This window comes from Pseudonaja textilis, chromosome 15 (genome assembly GCF_049901715.1).
Source record: "Pseudonaja textilis isolate UNSWEBS1 chromosome 15, rPseTex1.2, whole genome shotgun sequence".
NCBI lineage: Eukaryota > Metazoa > Chordata > Lepidosauria > Squamata > Elapidae > Pseudonaja > Pseudonaja textilis.
Genome location: NC_142004.1, coordinates 1,612,653 through 1,640,181, shown reverse-complemented (window position 1 = coordinate 1,640,181; position 27,529 = coordinate 1,612,653). Strand labels below are relative to the sequence as shown.

The 27,529-nt window shown below is 46.4% G+C and overlaps 2 protein-coding genes across 7 annotated transcripts in view; one reads left to right on the top strand and one right to left on the bottom strand.

The window, feature by feature from the left end:
• P2RX4 (purinergic receptor P2X 4) overlaps positions 1–5,557 on the top strand; it is a 9,284-nt gene extending 3,727 nt beyond the window's left edge. The window contains exons 4-12 of one of the 3 annotated variants that reach the window (XM_026719443.2): positions 456–528; positions 834–939; positions 1,543–1,623; positions 2,194–2,335; positions 2,555–2,691; positions 3,024–3,117; positions 3,994–4,059; positions 4,159–4,254; positions 4,715–5,557. In XM_026719443.2, coding sequence (XP_026575228.1) covers positions 456–528; positions 834–939; positions 1,543–1,623; positions 2,194–2,335; positions 2,555–2,691; positions 3,024–3,117; positions 3,994–4,059; positions 4,159–4,254; positions 4,715–4,774 — 855 coding nt within the window. In that variant the 3' untranslated portion in view covers positions 4,775–5,557. Of the gene's footprint in view, positions 1–455; positions 529–833; positions 940–1,542; positions 1,624–2,193; positions 2,336–2,554; positions 2,692–3,023; positions 3,118–3,993; positions 4,060–4,158; positions 4,255–4,711 lie in introns of all 3 variants that reach the window. The other 2 variants (XM_026719442.2, XM_087913015.1) reach the window with 2 other exon arrangements.
• CAMKK2 (calcium/calmodulin dependent protein kinase kinase 2) lies at positions 5,161–27,529 on the bottom strand. 4 transcript variants are annotated; one of them, XM_026719440.2, is made up of 16 exons: positions 27,362–27,529; positions 19,401–19,964; positions 16,943–16,990; positions 16,638–16,691; positions 16,232–16,283; positions 15,155–15,288; positions 14,843–14,879; positions 13,429–13,450; positions 12,208–12,296; positions 11,777–11,976; positions 11,076–11,129; positions 10,422–10,495; positions 9,927–10,014; positions 9,522–9,650; positions 8,541–8,647; positions 5,161–7,915 (listed from the first exon to the last, which is right to left on the bottom strand). In XM_026719440.2, exons 2-16 carry the CDS (start codon positions 19,794–19,796, stop codon positions 7,837–7,839), a joined length of 1,563 nt encoding a protein of 520 aa, XP_026575225.1. In that variant the 5' UTR covers positions 19,797–19,964; positions 27,362–27,529; the 3' UTR covers positions 5,161–7,836. The 4 variants fall into 4 exon arrangements, with proteins under 4 accessions (XP_026575225.1, XP_087769137.1, XP_087769138.1 ...); XM_087913011.1 differs by having other exon boundaries at positions 19,401–19,961; XM_087913012.1 differs by having other exon boundaries at positions 5,161–7,912; positions 19,401–19,961.

Here is a 27,529-nt window from a genome sequence, read left to right as displayed (position 1 = left end):
CATCCCAGGTATCATTTGCCTTGTGTGCACTGGGAGCGATGTGCAGAGGTGTAGGATAAATGGATAATTGTACAATTTCTATAAGTTGCAGAATATCTAAGTTACAACAGCACTGAAAAAAACCCGACCTACGACCAGTCTTCAAAATTACACTGCAGCATCCACAATCAAGTGATCAAAATATGGATGCTTGGCATTCAGCATTGACTTAACAACTGCAGTGTTTTGCTTAAGGACTGTGACAAAGAAGGGTTGTAAGATTGGGTGTGACTGTCACCGGACAACTGCCTTCCTTAGAAATGGAAATTCCAGTCCCCGTTGTGGTCGTAAGTCGGGGACCGCCCATATTTTCAAGGCACTGGTAGCCGAAGTCAGCAGGGCGTTCGAAGAGAACTTTGAACTGCAGGCCAGATAACAGATTCTTTATTTATCTCTTTGCTGCTCTTCCTATCCAGTTCCCAGATAAGACGACCACGTGCACCTCAGATGCAGACTGCAAAAAAGGCTATGTCGGCACCCACAGCAACGGTAGGGGGTCGTGCTTTGGATCTCGAGGGTCTCCCCTCCCCTTGAAAGCCTCTTTAGAGGAGGCGACAACCTTTCCAGCAGAAATTTCACAATGTTGCTTGCGAAATGTGAAATGGAACTGAACAGAAAATATTGTTTGGAGTTTCAGAAGTGATGCCTGTATAACATCTTATATGGGAAGGTCCATTTAATGACTCGCCATGGGGTGAAGTTTAAGTCTTCCCCTCTCTACTCCACGTTTGCTGTCTTTGAGATGGTCCCAGCTTCCTTCCAATTTTGTTGATGTCCCTTCTGTATCCCTTCAGGTGTTCAGACCGGAAAATGCAGAGTGTACAACCTTACAGATCCCTCCATTAAAACTTGTGAGGTCTTTGCTTGGTGTCCAGTGGAGAATGATAGGAACTTACCCAAGTAAGCATCTGAGAGGAGGAGGAAGAAGAGGAGGAGGAGGAGGAGGAAGGCAATGGCAGGATGTGGAAGGCAACTCTTCCTCGAAACAGCACCTTGCTGAATTCTTTGAAGATGCCAGCTCCTTATCTTTATGTCTGGAATTACAATCCTGGCTTACGTTTGTATCTCAGGTTCTAGCAGGAAAACAAAATCAACTGTCCAAATAGTGTCTCAAAGGTGCTTTTTCAAAGGGTACCTGGATTGTGGGATTTTTTTCCTTGAGGAAAACATTTTGTCTTTTGAAAAAAAAAACACCTTTGAGATAACCAGGACCTTGATGATTGAGAATCTCATAGACATTTGTTCAAGTGGTGCTATTTTGCAAGATTAATTGTGGCTTGTCCAAGAAAACTGAACTAAAACAGATCTTGGCTTAGTGTTTAGCAAACCCTGCCCTCACATCTCATTGGATCTCAAAGTTCTTTTTGAAAGGGTGATGTTGGGTTTGAAACCAAGGTGTTTTTTGGCGATGGGTAAGAATTAAAACGTTGGCTATAATGAAATCGGATTTTTTCACAAATACTTTTTCTTTCATCTCCCTCTCTTTTGCTCAATCGCTGCCAGGCCAGCTTTCTTGCGGGATGCTGAGAACTTTACCCTCCTTGTGAAGAACAATATCTGGTACCCAAAGTTCAACTTTACAAAGTATGTGTATTTTTAAAAAAATCTCTTTTGGCTAGAGTTGGGGCTAGGGGGAGAAATTTAGGGAGTATCAGGACTCCAACAAATCCACCCCCATTGCTGGAGTCCTGACAGCCAGCCGATACTAAAATACATCATTCATTTCCCCCTTGATCCTGGTCTTCCCCCCACCCCCTGGGTGTATATTCTCCAATGGGACACATCCATAGCCAAGAGTCATAAATCATGCTGTCTAGTAATAATCTTGCGCTCCGACAACTTTGGGCTGCCAGGGTGATTATCTAGGCACTTAAGGAATGCACTGTTTTCTCCCTGTTTCTGATGCAGACTCGATAGTATGCTTCTCTGAGGTCTAATTTGGTATACTCCTTTGGTCTTTTTAGCTGCCAGGGGGCTAGGTGGGTTATGCAAAATGGCTCCGTGAAACACTGGCACCATTTTGATGAAAAGACAGTTGAACCAGTGAGAAAGCACAACACATACATAGCGATGATAGACCTATTTGAGGGTTGCTTAGCACCTGAACGTGGGCTCCTTTGGGGTGCATAAACCCATAAACCTCTTCTCTTATAGGAGAAACATTCTTCCCACGATCAATCACACCTACCTCAAGGACTGTAAATACAACGTCAAAACGGATCCCTTTTGCCCGATTTTTCGCCTCGGGGACATAGTTGAAGCTGCTGGTCAGAACTTCCAAGAGATGGCCATTGAGGTGGGTCTAAAAATGCATTGGGTCTGGAAAGGAAGTTTCATTTGACTTGGGTTTTCCTCGCTTCTGCCAAAGGCAGCACTTAATGGCTTGACGTATTGAAGGGAATTCAGAGCTGACCCACCAAAATCCATTGAAATTTGGAGCAATCAGCTGCATCGGACAGGTGCCGGTCAAGGGTGGTAGTAGCCTTTGCGCCTCTTTGATTATGTCCTTTTGCAGGGTGGTGTGATGGGCCTGCAGATCCGATGGGACTGCAACTTAGACAGGTCGGCTTCTCACTGTGTGCCGAAGTATTCCTTTCGACGAATCGACCAGAAGGATTCTGCTCATTCCATTTCCCCAGGATACAACTTTAGGTAAGGCCGTTCGAACAGACAAAGCTGGAAGTTGGCGATGGGACATCACAGCTGGAACTGGGCGACTTGATGGCTCCAGAGGCGGATTTCATTTCTGCACCAAATGCAGATGCTTTTATCTCTGGAGAATTTCATATCTGACACGATTTTTTTTTACTGTATTTTGTTTTGTGTTTTTAGTTTTATGATTTTTCCCCTGGTTATTTTTACAGCTATATGCCGAAGTCGGTGAAGGTGCTACTGCTAGATAATGTGTAAAATATATTTACGAGTTTGTTTTAGCATAATCATTGGATCATTGGATTGAATTTTACTTATTTTCTCTGGTTTAGGTTTGCAAAATACTACCGGATCTCTCCCAATGTGGAGTATCGGACACTCATCAAGGCTTATGGCATACGCTTTGACATTATGGTATTTGGTGAGGTAAGATTTTTGGAAATTGTATGATGTTTTGTAACCCTTGGAAAGTAGTTTCAGTTGAGAAATGTTGCTCTAAGCCAGTGGTTGCCAACTAGTGGGCCATGGCCCACCGGTGGTCCGCGAGAAAATTTGGGTGGTCCGCAGAGAAATGTCACCCCCCGAGCACCTCCCAAAGCAATCCAGGCTGCACGGGACCACAGCTAGTCTTTAGATTTTCGACTCAGCTTAAAAGCAGAGCCAAACCTCCCTTAGGACTGAAGGTTCTATTATTCAGTGCAGACTCAGGTAGCCGATGGCAGAAACATAAATCTCTAAGTGAATCTGTGATTCTGTGAGCAACTCAATCTGCCTGCCTGCTTTGCCTAATTTCGGGTAAAAGTTGCTCTTTTTTACATATAAAAAATAAATATTTACATAAATATTTATAATATTTACATACAAGCCATGTCCAGCCAGTCACATGACCACCAAGCCACACCCACAAATTAGGCCATGCCCAAGAACTGGTTGTTAAGAAATTTGAATCCCACTCCTGCTTGTGTGTCTGTGTGTGTATGAGAGAGGGAGAGAGGGAGAAAGGTTAAATCAGATCTCTCTCTCCCACCAATATCAGCAAGCCACTGTCAGTCAAAATTCATATTAGTGGTCCCCAGGATCTAAAATTATGAGTTTGGTGGTCCCTGAGGTCCAAAAGGTTGGTGACGCCTGCTCTAAGCCATTAATCATGACACAAAAACCATCAATAATTAAGTCACACATGGCAACAAGCCAGACTACAGCTTTAGTTCATTGTATGAGTCGAAAATAGTATACAGACAGTCTCTGCAGTGTTCTTAAGGAGATGTAATAGAATATTTTGCTTCTATTCATATGTCTTAGGCTGGGAAGTTTGATATCATCCCTACTATGATCAACATTGGATCTGGCTTCGCCCTATTTGGCGTGGTAAGAAACTTTAATTTTTTTCTAGAGCAATTTTTAAAAATGTTTCTGGTCTTTGGAAGATCTCATTTCTCAAAATGAATTCCTTGAAACCTCATCTAGACCACCATCCTCTGTGATATCATTATCCTGTATTTTATGAAGAAAAGATACTACTACAGAGAGAAGAAATACAAATTCGTGGGAAGTTACGAATTGGTAAGCTTGCCACTTCCCATTGGTTTTACATGGTTTTTGCCCTTTGTACCCAAGCCACTAAATTAAAAACGATATTCTCCTATTTATGGGTTTTAGTTTTGGCCTTCAGAAGTAGAGAAAGTTAATTGCAGACTTGGCAGTGGGATTGCTTGTGGTCTCTCCAGATTGCCCAAGAATTATAATGTGTGTGTGTGTGTGAGAGAGAGAGAGAGAGAGAGAATAAGTGTTGAATGAATCCAGGAATCTTGTTAAACGAAGAAGCTAAATTATTTTCTCGGAGTGATCCATTTTCTCTTAATTGCTAATCTGTCAATTTGGGAAGAAAACATCAGTCTTAATTCTGGGGTGTCCAAGCGTGGTAACTTTAAGACTTGTGGACTTCAACTCCCAGAATTCCCCAGCCAGCTATGTTTGGACACATTGGTTTCTCCCGTCCTAAAAGCTGCCTTTGTTTTAGCAGGGAGACCATCCGTCGTACGCATCCCAGACAGACGTTCAAGGCGGCTCCACAACACGGTGATTCTTCACAAACAGATCCCGCTCATTTCACCCAGCCGAGAGAGGTCTTTCATTGGCGAGGAGGGCCTGGATTTTCTCCTTGGGAAAGAGCGGGTCTGTGATTTCCCCCGTCCCTCCTGGGCTCCGTCCAGCTTTGCTTCTGTTGGCGGCCTCCTGGGATCAACCTCGAGATTCGCCCGAGGAAAGCAATGTCCTCCTGAAAAACCTTCAACGCTTTTTGGGGGGCAGGCCCTGCCAAGCTTCGAGTAGTCCGAGATAATTTTGCATCGGATCTTCTGTGTGCCTTTCCCACCGTCCAGTTCATGCACAGATGGGATGCAGGGCGAGGTGGTGGGACCAAGACAACTTTTTTAATATTTCTAGAATTGCCCGTTTCTGATGTGCTCCCCTTTGTTACGTATCGCACCCCTCTTAATTTGGAAAAGGTGGAAAGGTATCACTCGTTTAGACACTTGTCTTCCATGGTCACCCTTTTAAAAAGAGCCACTTGGTGCAATTTGCAGTCTCTGTTTTTGAAATGAAGCAGATCTTGAGAATTCCCGCCCGACTGTAATCCCAACCTGGAGATCCCCAGGATGTTAAATAAATGCGACCTGTTGACGTGTCAAGCTCTCCCTCTCCAACTTCTACTACTGTGTTCCTACTGCCCTGTTTATACCCACGCAAATTGAATATATAACTGAAAAGATAATGGTACTTTCCCTCTTTTAGGAGACAGGGGTAAGGCGGTATCGATGAGAATGATCTATTTTGCCGGAGAAAATAAAGGCATAGGGAAATATGATTTCTATTGCTTTTTTCCCCCTTCACGTTAGTGAATGGTTGAGTTTGAAAACAGAGTGTCCAAAAAATACACCCATAATGAGTGTGGGAAGAGGGAGGGAGGGAGAACGAAGGAAGGAGAGACAGACAGACAGGAAGAAAGGAAGAAGGAAGGAAGGAAAGAGAAAAAGAAAGGAAGGAAAGAGAGGATATAAGTATTGATCTGGGAAGGTCTATTGAACGTGAGACTAACTTCTGAGCAAATTTACGTAGGTCTACATTATTTCAGCCTCTTCTGAATTCTCTACTTTTTTAGCCTGAATACAGAAAGCAGTCCTTAAAAAGTCTTTTTAAATCTGTATTTACCAGAAAGGTTAAATGCATTATGGTCAGATACCTCATAAAAGTGGAATGCATAGTAGGAAGCTAGCTGGAAGCTAAGAGGGCTATTGCCTAGTAGAAACTGGAGGCATTCATTGCTGATATAAAAATTAGCAATTGTCAGGGATTCTTCAGCAGCAAAAGGTAGCCAAGCCTTATTTAAAAAATGGCCTGAAAGACTTAACATTCCTGATTCTTAAAGTAGCATCATCACAAATGGCTTTACAGACACGCTGCAAACACAAAAATCAAAATTACTCCATCCAATGCGTCTTCATAACCTCACTCTCAACATTTCTTCGCCCACAATTCACACTATTCCTGGCAGTATTTCCACCGTTGCAGGTAGCAGCGCATGAAAACATAACACACACACACACCGATTACGATTAGCCCTTCTCATTTAGCTTTTACAACAATGAATGTTACTGTCTCACAACCCCGTGGGGTTAGAATAAGAACAATGCTATGTTCCAAATGACCTGGCTTGCACAGAAGGAACCTGCCAGAAATATTCTGATGCACTTGTTTTTTTTTTCCTTTTTCTTATTTAATGGAATGAAAACTTTATCTTTTTTTTTTAAACATGTTTTTTTTTTAAATGAAAACAAAAAAAAGAACCACAGCAGCCTTTCCATGCGTTAATTCTTGGCTGCTTTTTCAAAAAGCTGATGCAAAGACTTTGAGTGAGCCGTATAACTTCCGAGCGAGGTTAATCTGCGAAAAAAGATTACGGGTGTGGTTCATAGTCTGTCGAGATCCCCTATGAATTGGTTTTAACAACAGTTCCCTCACTTAGGAGCTGTGACTCTACTGGAATACATAATGCTGTAGTGTGGAGGAAAATAAAAGAACTACTCTTTATAAGCGAACCGTAAAAGTGCTCAGCAGCAAAAAAAATGATAATATGGTTTTGGTTTAAATCCTTGGGAGTCTTGGAAAAACTGCAGAATCTCTACATCCATCCTTGAAAGTTATTTGACTATGAAAACATGCCAGCAAGCACCGGATGGCTACCATTTATAAAACCCTGAATTTTGGGAACGTAGCTGTACAGTCACACAGGTATAAAGTATAGAATTATGATCAGTAAATACGAGCCTGGGCTTTGCCAGCCAAACAGACCACGGCACCAAACAAACGCATATTGGCAATTTGTGCTTCAACGCAACCGCGCAAACCATCTCCAAATGCAAATTGGCGATGCACGTCCCTTCCGTCTTTTCGCTCCCGACGAAGGGAAAACTCAAGACTCTTCCAAAACTCGCTCTTAAAATAAAACTCAATTACCTGCTCACAAAAAATGAAGCGTTCTGCAAATACCCCCCACCCTAACCCCTTAGTGTGAGATCGGTTTGCTTTCCATGCAATAAAAAGGATAGCAATAATAATTATTATTTAAAAAAAAAGAAACCCCACCAAAAAGCAAGCGTTTTCTTGATCCTCGTTTGGCAGTAAGCACCGTGGTTTAGCCGCCCGTTGATATATTAAAAAAAAAAAAAATGAAATCGGACCGTGGTTTTTGCAAAGGGTTCGGCCTGAGTGGGTGTCGCTTTTCTTTCCAAACTCGGTTTCATTTTGGGTGAGTTTCTTTGTTTCGCTTTTTTATTTCCTCCCCGGAAATTCGACATGAGGCTTCCCAGAGCACCAGCCACCCTGGAGATGATAATCCTTCTCGGTTCCCAAGTCCTGTCCTTCATCAGCAGAGGTCTTTTCTGGAAGGTGAGAGGATGGGTTCTGATCTGTACAGCATGCTGTCACAAAAACTCTTCACGTTCGGGATTTAGACAATGAACCAACGTCGTGGAAGGCAAGCCGGCCCCATTGCAGGATGCCCTCTTCTCGCAGACCCTGCTTGGAGCCCCCTTTCCAGGAAGGGCAAAGGGTGGGGTTAGGGTTTCTTCTTCTTCTTCTTCTTCTTCAAGAAAGCAGTTCGTCTTCGCTGACGTTTGGCAGATCGTTTGTGGCACGGAAAGCTTCTTCGCTGCTTTGTTTTCTGCTTTGAAAGGAAGACGAAAGATTGTCAAAGCCAACAAGTGTCGTCCTTAACTCAAAGGAAGGAAAGACTGTAATGCTTGGGGGTGGGGGGAAGGGGGAGGAAGGGGGAAGGAAGGAAGGAAGGAAGGAAGGAAGGAAGGAAGGAAGGAAGGGAGGAAGGAAGGGAGGAATGGAAGGGAGAGAGGAAGGAAGGAAGGAAGGAAGGAAGGAAGGAAGGAAGGAAGGAAGGAAGGAAGGAAGGAAGGAAGGAAGGAAGGAAGGAAGGGAAGGAAGGAATGGAAGGAAGGAATGGAAGGGAGAGAGGAAGGAAGGAAGGAAGGAAGGAAGGAAGGAAGGAAGGAAGGAAGGAAGGACAATAGGGAGAGAAGAAAGGATGGAAGGAATGAGGGAAGGAAGGAAGGAAGGACAATAGGGAGAGAAGAAAGGATGGAAGGAAATAAGGAAGAAAGGACAGAGGGAAGGAAGGAATGGAAGGGAGAGAGGAAGGAAGGAAGGAAGGAAGGACAGACAAAAGGGAGAGATAGAAGGATGGAAGGAATGAGGGAAGGAAGGAAGGAAGGACAAAAGGGAGAGAGGGAAGAAAGGAAGGAAGGAATGGAAGGGTGGGAGGGAAGCTACGCACTTACATCAAGTAAGTCTGTCGGTCTGGTGCGGACAGGCCTCTTTCTTCTCTTCTACTCCCTTCAAACGGATTCCCAAAAGATCTTTTCCTGATCATGGATTTTACCAGGATCTGAGAAGAGAAGATATTTCCGCATTTACGTCAAGCCGTCCTCAAATCACAACTTTCATGTCCTTGGAGATCTCTCGTGTTTATTGTCATTATTCAATATATCAATTCAGAGGATCTTTCCAAGATAGAGAGGTAAATGCCTTTCACCTACGATGAAAAAACTTCCCAAGGAGGGAAGCCAACTCCTGCTCTCAGGGATCTTAACAAGCCAGAAATAGACCCAAAGGGAAGGGATAAATGTGGCACAAGTATTTCTGAAAAAGACTCTCGATTTTAAAAGAAAGGTGAAGACTGCGTTACGGTGAAATTAAAAACAAGGCAGTGGGTAACTCTGTCAAAGAATGGCAGATAAAATCCAGAATTATTGGGGAGTTTGGCTTGGCTTAGGATTTTCTTAAAAGTTGCATCCACTTCTCTGCACACAAGAGCCCTTTTGTGCATTAACAGGGTATACAGATAGTCCTGGACTGTTCATTTAGTGACTGTTCCAAGTTACAATGGCACTGACTTAACGACTGTTTTTCACCCCGTGGTCACGTGACCAACATTCAGAAGCTTGGCAGCTGGGTCCTGTTTATGATGGTTGCTACGGCGTTGTAACTTGGAACGGTCACTAAATGAACCACACTCTTGAGAACAACCAGGCAGCCTTCATCAATCTCTTGCACAGGGTAAATGTAGAATTCGGCCAGCTGAGTCTATTATTCCCATTTGAAGCTCTTAGTCAGCCCTCCGGCTCTCCGCAGAGGCCAATAATGGTTTAATGGCAAAAGCCATTACCGAAATTGGAGATGATTTGAAAGACATCGGATCGACGCTCCCCAAAGGCTGGCGGTGCGCCAACTGCGGGATGGGATATCGGGAGCCCACTCACCACGGTGGCTAAGCTGGGGATGTGCTTGATCGAGTTCTCCACCTCTTCTTCCGTCACCTCGATGAGCGTGCAATTTTCATCTTCGGTGGGCAGCGGTTCGGTGCCATTCTTGGTGACCCACACATGCAGCTGGGGGCACGGATAAGGTGGGGGGGGGAGAGGGAGGGAGGGAGGGAGAGACAAGCGTTAGCAGCTCGTTTCAGAAAAGCGCATTGTAACGACGAACGAATATAGATACGGAAAAGCGAGGCAGTGAAATGAAGTTAAAGAAGGAAAAAAGAAAAAAATAGAGGAAAAAAATACCGTCCTAAGGAGTACGGCGCTTTGGCACATATTAAAACTTCCCGTCTCCACTACATTTAGTCTCTACTGTTCTCAGGAAAGTGAGGCTGGCCATGAAGTTACCTTAATTTCTGGGATGGTGATCCTGAATTCGGGTTTTTTATCCAGCATCTGGGTTATTAGATCCTTCAGCTCGTCAGAAATGTCTGGTCTTGGATGAGAAAGAGAAAGAGGAAGAGGAAGAGGAAGAGGAAGAGAGGAAGAGAGAGAGAGAGAGAGAGACAGAGACAGAGAGAGAGAGAGAGAGAGAATTTATTTCTGCTTGCCCCTCAAAGGAGGTCAGGCTCAATAACTTGAATTGTGATTGTGATCAGAAACACGGCCTTCCTTCCTCCCCCAGATCTGAGCTGATACGGTTCTTCCCAGGGGTGCTGAGAATTTGTAACGCCCCTAAAAGCATCAGTGCATCTATTTAATGTGGGATCCAGCCATACACCCCCCCCTCATCCCTGTTGAGCGTGGAAGGGGCCCTTCCCAGAATTCAAAGGGCCGTTTGCAAATTGGGAGTCGCCTTGGTCACCCCTTGATTCTGCAGGAGGTTGCAGGATTCTTACTTACTGGTCCGGAAATTCCAGCATTTGGCTCTTGATTTTGCTGTGCAGACTGAGGATCCGCTCATCCATAAAAGGACACTGGGAAGGATAAGAATATCCCAGAGAGATATTATGGGCTGGCACAGATTATGGAAGGATAGAGGAGAAAGGGGGCTGGGTTCCCCTTCGAATCGCACTGCGTGGGTGTGACAAAAACAGTTCTACGACAACCTGAACCACAATTGGGTCACCTACAAAAGGGTTGAACACCACATTCCTGGGGTGTATTGATCAGTTGTGGTGAGGGAGCTGCCTTGCTCCATAAAAAAAGGCATATTAATCACAACAAACTAAAAAAAAAGTGTATTTTCATGGAGTTAACAAAACTAGATTAAAAGCTACACGTTCTGCAATCTTGCCTGCTTGCAGAATTGTACGCGGAAACGCATTCGAGTTTTTAGCACATTGTTTTTCTAAAGGAATTTCAGCCTCGCAGGGGAATTGGACAACTCAAAGGAGTGGGAAAATGAGAAAACCACAATTGAGAGAGCCACTCATTTATGCTCGACTTAATTTCCATTATTAAGAGGCTTGGATTCTCTAGACTGGATGCTTTCTTTAGCCTGGCATTAGACCAACGGAAAAACTGGCGAAGAGATAGAAAATGAGGTTTGATTACCTGTCCGAAGACAAAACAGTACAGTGTGATTCCCATTGCCCAGACATCTAAAGCCTTGGAGAAGGAAGGAAGGGAGGGAGGGAGGGAGGGAGGGGTAGAGACAGAGAGGGAGAAAGGGGGAGAGAAGGGGAGGAGAAAATGCGGGACGTGGGCGGAGAGAGAGAGAGACAAAACATTAGCTTTTAAAAATGCTTGCTCTTTGCATTATTATCATTTATACTACCATGAACTGGATGATATTTGGCCTCTTTATACAAGCAATGTCTCTATTCCACTCACTTTCCAAGGCTGGCATAAATTATTATTATACTGACATATAAAACCAGTTCTACGTGGAGATAGGGGATCTGCCATAAGATTTAGTGATCTGCCTTAAGTTGATCCTAAGATCAGACAGCTTCATAGTTGAGGCACAGACACAAATCCCCAAGCCGCCGACTCACCTTAAATCATGGCTAGGCTCACCTATTGTGCTACTTTAAGGTTTGTTTTAACCAAACTTTTAACTATGGTTAGGATTTACACAAAACACCCTCAGCCAAAAATGGCAGATTTACGTCGGTTTGTTTTAGGCCAGGTTTGCAGACCATGTCATCTTGATTTATAATCCAGTTCTAAAAACCTTTTCATTTCCTACCCGATGCTAGGAAAAACACGCCAAGTTGGGAACACGCATGCTGTTTGCCGTTCCCTCCGCTTACCTTTCCTGAAAATATTTTTCTGGTTTCAGAGAGCGTCTCTGGGGCCATAAATGCTGGCGTGCCCACCGTGTTGGTTAAGAGGGCGTCCGATCCTTTGAATTCATTGCTCACGCCGAAATCGGCAATTTTGATGTGACCGTCCTCTCCCACCAAAAGGTTGGATGGTTTAATATCCCGGTGGATAATTTTTTGGTAGTGTACTGTGGAGAAACGTTTACATGTGAGATGTTCAACTTCTTCTGGTGTCTGGTTTGCAAAATAAGGATGAGGGAGCGACGAGAGGCTACACAGAACAAGGTGACTCTTTGTGGGTTCAAAAGATGCCATCTCCCATCTTCCAAAGCCCAGCCTTGGGACAGAAAAAAGGCTCTCGCACTCAAGTCTGGCTTGGTGCTGAGCTGTGTGTGTGTTTTTTTATTTTACACACTCACAATATTCAATGCCTTTGATCAGGTCTTGGAAATAGAATCGTGCCTGGTCTTCAGTTAGAGGTCTCAGGTTGGGAACTTCCATCACTGGCCTGCAAAGGGTAAAATAAACGTCAGAATCGGGGGGCAGTTTGGATGGAAGAGAAGCAGACTTTAAATTAGGGAGTAGCAGCCTTTCCTTGAGTCCATAAACACCTGATACCTACAGTTTTTTATTTCCTCAGAAGCAAAACAATCGGCTAAACAGGCAACGCTGGCGTGGCGTTCAATTGTAAAGCATGGATTTGCTCACCCCGTCGAGCCAAAAATATACAAACCACCTTACGGCTGGTGCAAAGTGTGGGCCGTCGTGGTTTCTACAAGTCATAGTAAACGTGGTTAGTTCAGGGCTCCAACAAGCAGAGACAGCTGTTGCCAAAAATTGTGAGTCATATTGTAGTCCTCGTAGGGAAATAAAGAGCTTTTAAAAGAGAAAATCTATGGCAGTGTTTTTCAACCTTGGCGACTACAAAATGTGTGGATTTTAACTCCTAGAATCCTCCAGCCATTAAGATGTATAAACTCCAGTTCCCAGAATTCCCCATGAGTGGGAATGTGGCTTCGGTGGCTGTGGAGGAAACTGGGGAAGGGCACAGTCCAGCTGGGCATTCAGAGGAAGACCCAGGCCCACCCTCTCTTCATCCTAGGGCACGCAGGGAGGAATGGAGAAGGGAGCAACATGGGTTATGGGGGAGAAAAAGGCCCTGATTCCCTTCATTAGCTGCAGCTGGGAAAACAAGATATAAAGGGTGTTTGCGCACAGCACCTTCCTGGAAGCAAAACCTGCATTATCTTTGTTTGTCAAGTCTTATCTGGGTTCTGGCATCCTCCCAACTGTGTGTGTTTCGTTATCTTTTGAAGTCTGCAATTCCTTATCCTGCCCTGTCTCGTTAATTGCTGCAGTTGTGGTTTGTGTTGTTTTTTATTGATAATTTATATGTACTTTGGGTTCGGACTGAATTTCTTCCCTTTAAAAACTGTTCTTGGGAGAGTTTTTTTCTCCAGCCGATGATCACTGGACATTGGGGGGGCCAAGCTGGAGAAATTAAAGGGACTTTACCTACTTTTGTGACTTCGTTGCTTTTGTGCCCACGCCCCTTTGGGTCATCACACATTTCTCCCCTTATTCTATAATGCAACATGTACACTATTAGTTTAAAATGATGAAAACAATAATCATCTTACCCTTTTTTCACAAGTTCGAATACTGAAATGCAAAAAAAGAAAAAAGAAAAAAAGAGGCAGGCCATTAATTATAAGGAGAAACATTTACATAAGAAAAACATCCCAGATAGTTGACTGGGTCAATCAAACCCTTTGGCACAGTTCCTATATGATCTATTCAGCCCCTGGTTGATCTACTTAAAAGTCATGACGAGTTGGTCAGCAAGTCAATCGTTGGGGGAGGAGTAGCTAGGCAGGGTGGGCCTATATGAAGGGGTTCAAATCCCTCCTGACTTCTGATAGAGGAGCGGCCGGAGGGAATAAATACACACCTGGCTGCCTGAGCCAAGAATTGTGTTGGGCTCCAAAGTCAAATTTAATTAGGGAAACAGCAACACGCAACAAACACCAGATGGCACGAGGAGGGATAGAAATACGGAAGGGCCGTTTGCCACTTATTTTTGTCTTGCTTCCATCTGGAACCGGGCCCCGGTGTAGGAAGCGTGTTGGAGAGGCTGCCCTGCAGAGTGTCGAATGCAGCTTTTCTCTCATCCACGCTGAATCCTCGGCTAGGCTGGATAAAGGAAGGCGGTGCCGCAAACAGCCTGTCCTTTCAAACCAAGGTTAAGGCAACAATCTGGGTTTCAGTTTTGGACCCTCAAAGCAGGAATTCCAGATGAGTTTTGCCTTTTTCCTTTTCCAGATCCACCGTAGTATTTAGAGCAGTGTTTCTCAAGGTGGACTTCATTTCCCAGAATTCCCCAGCCGGCATAGGAATTTGGGGAAATGAAGTCCACCTGTCTTTATTTATTTTTTTAAAATAAACTTTACATTTTATTACATTAAAAACAAAAATATATTTGTGGTGCTTATCATATAACAATCATTTGTGCAATATTTACAGGTGTTAATTTGTACATAATTATATTCTTATTCTATCTACATTTAATAATTACCTATCCTTAATCTGCCTCGGATCTATCCAGCTCTACCATTGTTTCCATACCTTATAAAATATTGAAGCTTCCTTATCTTTTAAACTCAGCGTTAATTTATCCATTTCAGCACAATTCATAACTTTTTGTATAACCAGTTCCTCTGGGTTATATGTGGCTGTTTCCAACATTGGGTAACCTGGCAGCAATCAATATGTGTAATAATAAGTATTTTGTGCTTTTTACATATTTTTTTTTTAAAGATCCTCAATAGGAAGAAGTCCACCTGTCTTTAAATGGCCAAGCCTGGAATCTCTGCTTTAGAGCAACGCACCAACAAGGGTTGCAAACAAGATCTATAACCCTTATGAAATCTTGGGATCCTTCGCCCCTTCAAGGTTGAAGACAAGCCAGAAGGAATGCAACCTTTGGGGGGCAGAAGAAACTCTATTCCCTCCCTTTTCGGGGTATCAAATGAAAGACAGAATACAATGGCTTACCCATGTATAAGTGATCTTCGGTGGGGTCATCCAGTACCTGCCAGCAACGAGGAAGACAAAACGGGATAGTGGATCTTAGCTACACTCATGCCATGAAATTCCCCTAGTAAACATAGATTGGAATGTTGGAAAAAGAAACTTCTCACTAACTTCTGCCCAATCTTTCTGGTGGCTGAAGTGGGTCCAGAATGGAAACCTATCCGCTCACCCACTTCTCCTGTGAAATGCCACCAGACTGGCATGCGATACCCCAACGCTACAGGCACATTCTGGAAACACACCTGCTGCCTCCAGTTTCAAGGTCAGCCTCACCTCCACCAGCTTGACAATGTTTGGGTGGTCCAGCTTCTTCAAGATGGCGATCTCTTGGTAGACCTGCTCAATGGGTCCTCTGGGTTGGCAGAAGCCTTCCAGGGGCAGTTTTGCGCCCCGGGGAGGAGGCCGGCCTAAGGGAGAAGATACGGAGGTGATGAGAAGGGGGAGGGGAACCTACCTGGGGTCAGTGCCAATGTCCAATTATCCTCAGCTGGAAATCAAACTCTTAAAGAAAACAGTTTACGGAGTGCGTAAATGCAGCCCGCACCCAAAGTAAAGTTAATTCGAAATAAAAAACTAAACATAAACCACACTGAAGGAGTTAGTAAAGTAAGCACGTAGATTATTAATTGCTGACTTCTATCAGATAACGCAGCCACCCCAGTTGGGAGGAAGCCAAAACATTGATAAGCTCTGACAAGAATAAAACACATTTTGCTTCCACTACTGGGCCACGTGCAGTTTGTCCTTGTAAACAGTCTTCACAACTGCAGCCCATGAAGGGGATCAGGGCCTCTTCCTTCCCCGTAGACCACGCCATTCACGTTTCTCCCTTATCCTCTCCTCCCTGCATGCCCTAGGATGAAGAGCGGATGGGCCTGGGTCTTCCTCTGACTTGTGCCCTTCCTCAGTTTCCTCCACAACCTCCAGAGCCACACTTCCATTCCCTGTCGGCTGTTCTTCCTCTCCCTCCGAGTCAGATTTCAACAGGGGCATGACAGGTTTGGTCAGCCTTAGAAGGTAGACCAGGCAGGAAAGACCACCAGGGGAGCAAATTCTATTTTACAGTAGCAGAAATGTGCAAGTCTAAAAGTGCCATTCTCCCATCCGCCGTCTCCTTTACAGCCTGAGAAACTAGAGTCTCTTCTGAGCTTCTTTCTCCAACCATTATGTAGCTGAGGGCTAGGCTGTCTCTTATCTAAGTGTCCTCCCAAGGCCATTCCCACATGCCATTAACAAGCTTGGATTGAGGATGGTAAAGCAGAGACCATCCCTATCGGGCCCAACAAATTGCTTTCTTCCCTTCACGCCCTTACCTCACCCCATTACCGCCGTCTGCACATCCCAACTTACGTGGGAAGCCTGCTTGTCTCATCAGCTTCTTCTTCGAAAGCACTTTCATTGCCTGCAGGAGGCAAGGAGATTGTGTTGAGTTGCTGGGGAACCAAACAACTTTGCAACGCAACCCCAAAATTAACTGCTGGTTGCTCCAAAACGGTTTTCAATTTGAGTTCTACACTGCTTGCTCTTTCTAGGGTATTCTAGCTCTGCACTGCAAATTATTCTAGGAATAAAAAAACCGACACACAGGATTAAATAAAATTAAATTCCGGTGTTGTGCAAAAATTACGGATTCTCCCTTATCGAAACTCATTGCTTAACACCACCCTCTCTTCTCCTTCCTTCAGTTCAAAAACTTCCTTCTTTTTTCTTAGGCTGAACCGACTCAATCCGTGGCAGCTGATGAGTGCTTACTCACATAGTAAGTGTTGTCATCTTCATTGTACGCCAGCTTCACAACACCGTAGGAGCCCTGTGTAAAAAAAAAAAAACACCACGCACACACACACACACACACACAAACGGTAGGTGAAGAAAACAGGAGGGAAACAAGAGTTTCCCTAAATGTTGCTGGAATGATTGACAAGTTCTTTTCTACTGGTATGTTTATTTACAGAGGCAGAAGGTCAGACGGCGTCCACCCCAAATACGCAACAGCTATGCAAGGACCTGTGTGTGTGTGTGTGTGTGTGTGTGTGTGTGTGTGTGTGCGCGCGCGATTACCTTTCCAATTTCATCCTTCAGAGTGTATTGATTGAGCTGCACACAATCCTGAGAAAGATAAAAAACAGGAGCAGAATGAACGACCAACATCGATAGCAAAACAACCTGCCATTAAGCCACAATTCTTTCTCTTCCTCCCCCTTGGGGATCATAAAACCTCCTCCATTCGCACAGTGAAGTTACTGCTACTTGTTTCCATAGAAGCCACCAACATGTGGTGTGTGGGTGTGAGTACACACACACACACACACACACGCACACACATAAACAGAGGAGCATCTGCCAGGGATGAATTGCCCAGGACTCCGGCTACTGTTATTCCCAACCTTGACTTCAAAACAACTTGGAAGACATTCAGCTGCCTATGTTTAACTTGTGCACTTATAACCTGATTATTTATATTTTTATATTGATATTTGTTTAGACTTGCAGGTCGCCCTCGAATTACAACCACAAGGGAGCCCAAGGTTTCTGTTGCTAAGCGAGGCGTTTGCTGAGTTGGAGAAGCTGGATTTGGCTTAGCAACGGCGTGGTTAATTTAACAGCTGCAGGGATTCCCTTAACCCATGTGGTGAAGAAAAGCCGCAAAATGGTCCAAAACTCACTGAACGAATGTCTCACTTAGCAAGGTAAATTTCGGGCTCTGTTGTGGTCTAATGTCTAAGATGGATATCTTAGAACTGTCATTTGTGACAGGTGGACAGATGGACATCTTAGAATCGTCATTTGTGACAGATGGACAGATGGACATCTTAGAATCGTCATTTGTGACAGATGGTCAGATGGACATCTTAGAATCGTCATTTGTGACAGATGGACAGATGGACATCTTAGAATCGTCATTTGTGACAGATGGACAACTGTGTCAATGTTCTCAGTAAATAAATAAACATAAAATGAATATATTTGCTCGATATGTTTCCTCCTTTGATAGCTGGGAAGAACCAAGAACCAAAAAAAAAAAAAAATGGCAGAAAGAGAAATAGGGGTTTCCAAGCCCCCAGACCTTTCAGCCTTTGGGAACAACTCTGCAGTTTTAAGGATCCTGGGAGAAGAAGAAGAAAAATAGCCCCCAGTCCAGAAATGCATTGGACGCTACTCTTCTTCTGCTTGACGCAGAGGAGCTAATGCACTTTTTGATCATCCGTTCTTTGCTTAAAATGCAGTGGGCTTAATTGGAAGGGAAGTGCTCGAGAAAGCCTCAGGCGCTCCTCCTGCCAACGGTCAAAGGTGTGGCTCCACTCACCACTACCTGGAGCCTTAATGGCAGAAGATACATTGCCTGCAAGGTCTCGGAATCAATGTTTGCCAACCTCGGCAGCTTTAAGAGATGTGGACCAACTCTCAGAATTCATCAGCTGGGTTTCTTTTCTGTTTTTCTATCTTTCTTGCTATCTTTCTTTCTTTTTCTTTCCTCCTTTATTTCCTTTCCCTTCCTTCTTTCCTTCCTTCCATTTAATCCACCCATCATCCTATCTTCTATCTATCTATCTATCTATCTATCTATCTATCTATCTATCTATCTATCTATCTATCTTTTATTTATTATCTCATCTATCTATCTATCTCTTTTATTTATTATCTCTATCTATCTATCTATCTCTTTTATTTATTATCTCTATCTATCTATCTATCTATCTATCTATCTATCTATCTATCTATCTATCTATCTATCTATCTATCTATCATCTAGCTCTATCTGCCTGCCTGCCTGCCTACCTACCTACCAATCTACTTATCCACCTATCCATCCATATAGCTGCCCATCTTAGAAAAAGTGAGCTACATACAGCACAAAAAGGTTATAAAACAGTACTAATAATTCCAATTATTATTGGTTTTTCTTTTCTTTTTTCCTCAAATCTTTTCTCATATTGTTAAAATAATTCAACGTACTTTTTTTTTTTAACAGTCCCATTTCTTAACAATATACTGGAAAAAAAACAGCCGTACAATTCTCCGTAATTCTGTCATCCACGTTGTATTTCTGCATCCTTTTCTTCCCCTTTCTCCTTCCCCTTTTTCATTCCCCGACCCCAACTTTTCCTTCTCCTTTTCAAAATGATGAGCAGACTCAACAAACCAATGGTGGGATTCAGCCGGTTCTGACCGATTCTGGAGAACCAGTAGCAGAAATTTTGTGTAGTTTGACGAAACGGCCAATCCCGCCTCTGACTGGCCCCGCCAACCCCATCTCTTCTCTGCCTCCCATCGAGTCCCAGATAATCAGCTGGGTCTCCTTTGGTTGCCCTGCACGGGAGAACGGAGCTGGAAAGCAGGTTAGTGGGGTGGGGAGGGAAGGGGGCTTTGCAGTATATCCTTCCCCTGCCACGCCCACCAAGCCACACCACGCCCACCAAGCCACACCACGCCCACAGAACCGGTAGTACACATTTTTGAATCCCACCACTGCAACAAACTCTGTTCCAAACTGTCGAGAACGGTTTCCTTCTCTTACCTGCAACCCCGTGATGGACACTCTGTGGGACTCGATGGTGGGCCTCCGGGGCAGACGCGGGGAGGAGTGTGGGGAGGTGACAGGGGAGTAAGGAAGGGAAGGATAAATGTAGCGGCCGTTGACCCCCATGTTCCCGCTGGGGGACTGGACGGAGGGAGACTTTTCCTGCAAGGACAGCTTGCGACTCGAAAGGTTGACTTTGATCCAAGGTTCCCTGGTGTCCCTGGAGGAAGTCCTTGAAGGGTCGGCCGGGCCTGGTTCTCCGAGGTCTCCAGGGGTGAGAAGGCTCTGCTCCTCTCCTGGCTCCATGGGTTCCTCATCCCCCAGCCCCTCCAGCTGACCTGGGGTGGGACTGGGAGGAGCGTCGTACTCCGCAACCACCCCGAAGGACTCCATGGTGCTCCTTGAAGAGGTCACATTTTTAGTTCTGTCGAGCAGGAAGGCTCCTCTTGCGCGTGGCCAAGGGAGTCACGGCCGAGGAGGAGCTTTGCGGGGACAGGCCAGATGGGAGGCACACGGGAGCATTATGGGTTGGCCAGCTGAAGGCCTATGTTGCGAGAGCTGCTGGATCAGGACGAAGGAGAGACAAGACCAAGCAGGTGAAGTTTTGAGATGGACAACAGGCGAAGGCAAAAACTACAACTGGCAGAAGCTGTAATGCCCGGGTTCACATAAGACGAATCAAGTGTATCGTGGCTTAGAACGAAGGATTTATCCAGCCGATACGGGGGTTACAACATGAACCCGTGATCTGTGCAGCTCTTGGGGCTTTCTGAGCTTGGTTGCTGGCTTGCAGACGTTTCCTGACCCAACTAGGGAACATCATCAGAGTTTGTTAATGGCAGCGATGATGTTCCCCAGTTGGGTCATGGAACGTCTGCAAGCAAACAAGCAAGCTCAGAGAGCTCCAAGGGCCCCATAGTTCTTTTCTTATTCTTCCTCCTCTTCCTCCTCCTCCCCCGCTCACTCATAAACCCAACTCTCTTCTAACCATGATGATGTGACCTAGTTGGGTCATGAAACGTCTTCCAGAAAACATCCAAGCTCAGAGAGCTCCAAGGACCCCACAGTCCTTCCTTCCTTCCTCCTCCTCTCCTCCTCCTCCCCCCCGACTCATAAACCCAACTCTCTTCTAACACTGATAATGTGACCTAGTTGGGTCATGAAACGTCTTCCAGAAAACATCCAAGCTCAGAGAGCATCAAGGACCCCATAGTTCTCCTTTTTTCTTATCCTCTTTTTCCTCCTCCTCCTCCTGCTCTTCCTCCTCCTTTCCGCAAACTCCACTCTCTTCTAGTACTGATAACGTTACTTATACTGGGTCATGAAACGTCTCCGAGAAAACCACCCAGCTCAGGGAGCACCCAGGGTTCCACCGTTCAACCCCGAGTTACTGCGATTCTCTTCTACCGGAAGCCCCGATCTGAGAGCTGAACCCACAGGAAAAAAAAAACAGAGGAAAACGCCGCTCAGTCCAGGAGCCTCCCTCTATTTTCAGAATTGCAATTGTGAGAAGCTACGGTCAAGCATACCTCAGGGTGACGGTCTTTTTTTTTAACTCGTGCAGATTTTAAAAGTGAAATAAAACAAACTCATTTCTGCTTCTTTCTAAGCCGCGAGAAACCATAAGCGGGAATTAGAAATACCCGAGGAGCAATTTAACGCTTTGAAGAGGAAGCAAAGGACTCCTCAAAGTTAGAACCACCCTTAAGACGCTTGTTTAAGTTCCACCCTCAGGCCAAGCAATTCTGAATCTCCTCACGAGAAATACCCATTAGGTTAATTCATAATCAGTGAGGAAAGCAATGTGGGCAGGTGAGTGACAGGTGCCGAGAATTCTTTTATTCCTTCTAAACAACTGTGCATTGAACACCCACCTTGTTCCTCCTCGCTCAGAACAGGTGACTGACGGATTTACCACTCGCCTCCCCTACTTAACTATTTTTTTTCTTTAAAAAAAAAACGCGATTTCTAACGCAACGATTAAAAAAGAGAAGAGAAATCTCTTCGTCTTGTGCAGACTATCGCTGGGTATTCGGGCCTCAGTTTTCACATCAAGTTTAAGAGGCATTGAAAGCCAGAGAGATCCCGAGGTTTTGGGCAGAAGGAGACTGGGGTTCCCAGGGATTTTAGACTTTCAGGATACTGCTAGAAGAAAACGAGGTTTCCCCCTGCGCTCTATTTAGCAAGAAGGCTTGGGAATTATTCAGACATTCGGAAGAGGAGTGAGGGGTGGAAAATGCTTGTAGGAAAATTATCCGAAATTAAAAGAGAAGCTGGGTTATAAAACAGCCTTTTGCTCTGAACCGATGGCCTCGGACGGCTGCTTTTACAGTTGGGATGAGCTTGAAAACTCCCCGCTATATAACGCTCTCTCTATTCTCCTTATAGAGTTCTAAAATTTCCCCAAAGCCATTATGCAGATGCTTAAAAGCAATTCAGAGAGAATGAGAGCAGAGATAATGAAGCATAATGAAAAGACTTATCCAGGCTGAATTAAGGATGACATTCAGTCACAGATCAGAAACGGGGGAGAAAAGACAGGCTGGCTTGATGGAATATTGATGAACCGTGGTTTGTTTCCATTGTGATCCAGCCCCTTGATATGGCTCTAAGACGTAAGCTAAGGAAACCGAGAATGTCTTACAATGCACCCATTGGGCCGAATCAGGTTGCTTAACCACTATTCATGGAATCAACCACAGGTTCTAAACATCATCACCCATGAGGGCTGGGGAATTCTGGGAGTTGAAGTCCACCCATCTTACAATGGCCAAGGTTAAGAAGCACTGCCTTAGAGAAACAGGGGATCTCATCCTAGGTCTAGGACAAGGGTCTTCAAACTTGGCAGGTTTAAGACTTGTGGGCTTCAACTCCCAGAATTCCCAAGCTAACATGATTGGGGAAGGAATTCTGGGAGTTGAAGTCCACAAGGCTTAAAGCTGTCAAGTTTGAAGACCCCTGATCTATGATCTATCTATCTATCTATCTATCTATCTATCTATCTATCTATCTATCTATCTATCTATCATCTTACCTACCTACCTACCTATCATCTCTCTCTCTCCGTACCTACCTACCTATTTATCAGTCTATCTATCATCTATCACAAGGGCCTTCAAACTTAGCAACTTTAAGACTTGTGGACTTCAACTCCCAGAATTCCCGAGCTAACATGACTGGGGAGGAATTCTGGGAGTTGGAAGTCCCCAAGTCTTAAAGCTGTCAAGTTTGAAGACCCCCCCCAGGTCTAGAAACTCAAAAAGCTTTCCGAGATCTCTTTGGGAGTTCCACCGTTGGTCAAAAGTGGGGAATTCTGGGAGCTGGGATTTGAGAATGCTGGCTAGGGAATTCTGGGAGATGGAAGTCCTCCCGTCTTAAAGTTGGCCAAAGTCGGATAACGTTGCTTTAACAGAGGCCTTTGGAGAAAGCAACCGCTGAATGGAGGTCGCCTTGGACGGTGGCCTTTCGGTTGGGTAGGGCCATCTTCTGGCTACCTGCATGCAAAAGGGAAGATGGTTGAACCCATCTGGGTCCGTCCTTCCCCGCAGACCTGGTGGAGGAAAGGCAGCCTCTGATGAGGCTGGTCCTTCAGGGAAGGTGCAAACAGCGTTGACCACTGTTGGAAGAAGATTCCTGGGTCTTTAAGGGTTGAGCTACACCTGCCAGAACTGGTCCTTCTGAGCTGCAAGCAAGCCGTGGCTTCCAAGTCCTCCTCCTCCTCCTCCTCCTTGATCCGACTACCTTCTCAACAGGCTTCCGTGGGAACGTTTCAGCCTTCGGCTTGCCTCCAAGCCCACGCAGAATCCGAAACTTAAATTCGAGGAGGGCTTCCTCTTTTCAGGCCTTGGGGAGAACATACGTCCTTGCAACAATGAAGTCTAGAAAAGCGGGGGAAGACCGGAGGGAAAGGAAACAAAAGGCCCGGCCTTCAACTCATGGCGCGCTTGTCCAAGCCACTAGTGCCTTTGCTTCCCTGCGCTCCCTTCTCCCTCCCTCCCTCCCTCCCTCCCTCTTTCTCGCCAGCCCACGGAATGTGGGGAATCTGGAGAGATAAGACTTTGCAGCTTGCAAAAAAAAAAAGTGTGTGGGGGGAGACAGGAGATAAAACAGGAGAACAAGGACAGAGAGAGAGAGAAGCAACTTGGAAGGAGGCAAAGCCCAAGGAGGATCTGTGCAAATGTGTCCTTTTCTTTCTTTTCTTTTTCCTTCCTTTCTCCCTCCCTCTCATCCCTATTTGCTTCCTTCCTCATTTTTACTGTAACTCCTCCCTCCCTTCCTATCTTCTTTCCTTCCCTTCCCATCTACTTCCTTCCTGCTTTCCCTTTCCCCTTCCTTCCTTCCTTCCTTCCTTCCTTCCTTCCTTCCCCCCTCCCTCCTTTCCCTTTCCCCTTCCTTCTTTCCTGTCCCTTTCCCCTTCCTTCCTTCCTTCCTTCCTTCCTTCCTTCCTTCCTTCCTTCCTTCCTTCCTTCCTTCCACTTCCTTCCGGTCCCTTTCCCCTTCTCTTCTCCTTCCTTCCTTCCTTCCTTCCTTCTTCCTTCCTTCCTTCCTTCCTTCCTCCCTCCCTCCCTCCCTCCCTTCCTTCCTTCCTTCCTTCCCTCCCTCCCTCCCTCCTTTCCCTTTCCCCTTCCTTCTTTCCTGTCCCTTTCCCCTTCCTTCCTTCCTTCCTTCCTTCCTTCCACTTCCTTCCGGTCCCTTTCCCCTTCTCTTCTCCTTCCTTCCTTCCTTCCTTCCTTCCTTCCTTCCTTCCTTCCTTCCTTCCTTCCTTCCTTCCTCCCTCCCTCCCTCCCTCCCTTCCTTCCTTCCTTCCTTCCTTCCCTCCCTCCCTCCCTCCTTTCCCTTTCCCCTTCCTTCTTTCCTGTCCCTTTCCCCTTCCTTCCTTCCTTCCTTCCTTCCTTCCACTTCCTTCCGGTCCCTTTCCCCTTCTCTTCCCCTTCCCTTCCTTCCTTCCTTCCTTCCTCCCTTCCCTCCCTCCCTCCCTCCTTTCCCACTCCCTTCCTTCCTTCCTTCCTTCCTTCCTTCCTTCCTTCCTTCCTTCCTTCCTCCCTTCCCTCCCTCCCTCCCTCCTTTCCCACTCCCCTTCCTTCCTTCCTTCCTTTCTTCCTTCCTTCCTTCCTTCCTTCCTTCCTTCCTTCCTCCTTCCTCCCTCCCTCCCTCCTTTCCCACTCCCCTTCCTTCCTTCCTTCCTTCCTTTCCTTCCTTCCTTCCTTCCTCCCTTCCCTCCCTCCCTCCCTCCTTTCCCACTCCCCTTCCTTCCTTCCTTCCTTCCTTTCCTTCCTTCCTTCCTTCCTCCCTTCCCTCCCTCCCTCTTGTTGCTTCTCCCATTTATCCATCCCAAATTCCTTCTGGAACTTTTCCTGCCTGCTGCAGGATCCAATCTTGTTCTGGAGAATTCAGAAAGAGCCCGGTTGCTCCAAAGCCCCCCCCCCCCCCCATACACACACACCAGCCACACTGTGTGGCTCTCAAGGACCTGAACCGGAGGCGTGTATGTGCGTAGAACTGCACAGAAGGTACATTTTTGCCTATCAGGAAACAAGCCTCAAGGCTGCTCGAAAATAACAGCAACAATAACAACAGCAGCAGCTTCGGCTCCTACAAGAAAGCCAGAACTTAAGGAGCGAATCCAAAGAGGAGGAGGAGGTTATTTCTGAATTTTGTGCCCTTGTGAAGAGGAGGAAAATTTCTGAGCCGGAGGCACCGGTTGACAAAAGCCAGACGCTTCCTGAACAAACACAAAATTAACTTCCACTCTATTATTATTATTATCATCATCATTATTTAAACCGTTTCTTGCATCCTAACGAGACAGGAGCAGATCCCCCATTTGCACAGAGATTTGCACCCACCAAGCCAGAGAGGAGAGGAAATAAGAGCCCCCCCATCCTTAACAATTTGCCTCGATGGGCACTTGGGTTTTTTTTCCCCAGGTAAACCCAGATTCGGGCACGCTCCTTCCGGCTGAGGTTAAGAACGCTCAGAGGCGTTCGGCGGGGACGTGAGAGAGCTGTCTGGGTGTGTGATTGTCACACAGGTACACATCGCGTCCCCTTCGCTGCACAAGGCTAGTGCTTAGCTGATGGGGAGGGAGGAGGGTAGGAGCTGGCTGGCCTGTTTTAAATTTCTGGACAAAAACTACGTTACAGTGCAAAACCAGGTTAGAGATACGCGTTCTAAATCAGTGTTTGTCAACCTTGGTGGCTTGAAGAGGGGTGGAACTCAGCTCCCAGAATTCCCCAGCCAGCATAGCTGGCTGGGGAATTCTGGGAGCTGAGATCCACCCCTCTTCAAGCCACCAAGGTTGACAAACACTGATTTAAAGAGTTTGCAAAGAGTTGCGCACCATTGGTCAACCTCAAGACGCGCCCAACCAAAACTCTTTGTCAGCTCCGCACTTGTCTGCCAAAGATTAAAACAAACCTTGGATTATTCTTCCTTCTGAGATACCTGGACAGGGTCCTAGTCCTGCCCAGGTCATTCAGGACAGGCAAGATTTAATTGAATGAGACCAGAAAGAACGCTTCTCCTCCCCATCGGGCCGCCAATAAATCGTGGATTTCAACTGCCCTCCGGAGCGCCGGCTGTAAATTCTCCATCCTTCCTACCAGTCCAGCTAGGCTTCCCCTCTGCACCGACAAGACAAGCAGATTGGGCCCTGTGCCCCAGATAGGGGGCTTCCTCCGCTCGGTTCCCTCCTGCCCAGCTGTGCCCTCAGTGCTCTGCACGTCCCCAACAGTTCAACCCCTTTCAAACTTGGAAAGAGAGAGAGAAGAAGAAGAAGAGGGAAAAAAGGACAAGGGCAGTCCTTCGAGACCCAAAGAAGGACGTGGGGACATCCTTCCTCCCCCTCTTTCTGCAGGCAAGCAAAAGAGGGGGAGAGAGAGGGAGAGAGGGGGAGAAGAGAGAGAGGGAGAGAGAGGGAACGAGGGAGAGGGAGGGAGAGAGAGGGAGAGAGAGGAAGAGGAAGGGAGAGGGAGGAAGAGAGAGGGAATGAGGGAGAGGGAGGGAGAGAGACAGAGAGGGAGATTAGACGGAGCGAGGGAGAGAGAAAAAGAGGGAGGGAGGGAGTGGGAGAGAGACGGAGAGAGAGGGAGAGAGAGATGGAGCGAGGGAGAGAGAGGAAGAGGGAGGGAGAGGGAGGAAGAGAGAGGGAGAGAGAGGAAGAGGGAGGGAGAGGGAGGAAGAGAGAGGGAATGAGGGAGAGGGAGGGAGAGAGACAGAGAGGGAGAGAGAGACGGAGCGAGGGAGAGAGAAGGGGAGGGAGGGAGGGAGATGGAGAATGAGGGAGAGAAAGAGGGAGGGAGGGAGAGGAAGGGAGGGAGAGGGAATGAGGGAGAGGGAGAGGGAGGGAGAGAGAGACCGAGAGAGAGGGAGAGAGAGGGAGAGAGACGAAGCGAGGGAGAGAAGAAGAGGGAGGGAACAAGGGAGAAGGAGGGAGAGGGAGAGACGGAGAGAGAGACGGAGCAAGGGATAGAGAGGAAGAGAGAGGGAGGGAGAGGGAGAGAGACAGAGCAAGGGAGAGGGAGGGGGAGAGAATAGGTAGCATTGGACAGGGCTGGGTTTTATTCTCCCCAAAGCGGGGGCATCCTCCTCCTCCCAGGGGATCCCTTCCTCCGGCAGATCCCCCTTCTAGCTCTGCCCGGCCCTTCCTGGTTCCCCCAGACAGATGTTAGCCGCAAGGGGGGATTCCCTCCGAAAGCCTCTCTAACCGCACTAACCAGGCGCTTGCTCCCCTTCCTCCAAGAGGTCCAGATGTTTCGGGTGGGAGGCGAGCACCCAAAGCATCTCTGCCCCCCCCCCTGCTTTCTCCCCAGATATCTAGGGGCTGCACCCCTCCCTTTCAACCCCCTCCCACCCTGGGAAGAAAGTAAGGCAGGGGAAGGAAAGATGCCCCCCAAGCCCACGCTCACCCTCCTTCCTCCTCCTCCTCCTCCTCCTCCTCCTCCACCAACGCAGCCTACCTGCCTGGGGCTCCAACTGGCCGGTGGAGAGAGGCAGCTACAGCCCTGGCGATCCCCGCAGCCCGCCTGGGAAGGTCTCCATTGCACGACAACCGCCAGCCAGACGCCCCAGATGCTGGCAGCTGCACCCCGATTGGCTGCGCCCGCAGCTTTTCCTGTCTAGAAAGT

What these genes read in the sequence shown, in the direction of transcription:
- CAMKK2 (XM_026719440.2), bottom strand. Translation starts at nt 19,796, where the DNA reads ATGGAGTCCTTCGGGGTGGTTGCGGAGTACGACGCTCCTCCCAGTCCC. An exon ending in TTCGAACTTGTGAAAAAAGG is followed by an intron (nt 12,297 to 13,428) that starts GTAAGATGATTA and finishes TACCCTTTGCAG; the next exon opens with GCCAGTGATGGAAGTTCCCA. An exon ending in GATCAAAGGCATTGAATATT is followed by an intron (nt 11,977 to 12,207) that starts GTGAGTGTGTAA and finishes GTTTCTCCACAG; the next exon opens with TACACTACCAAAAAATTATC.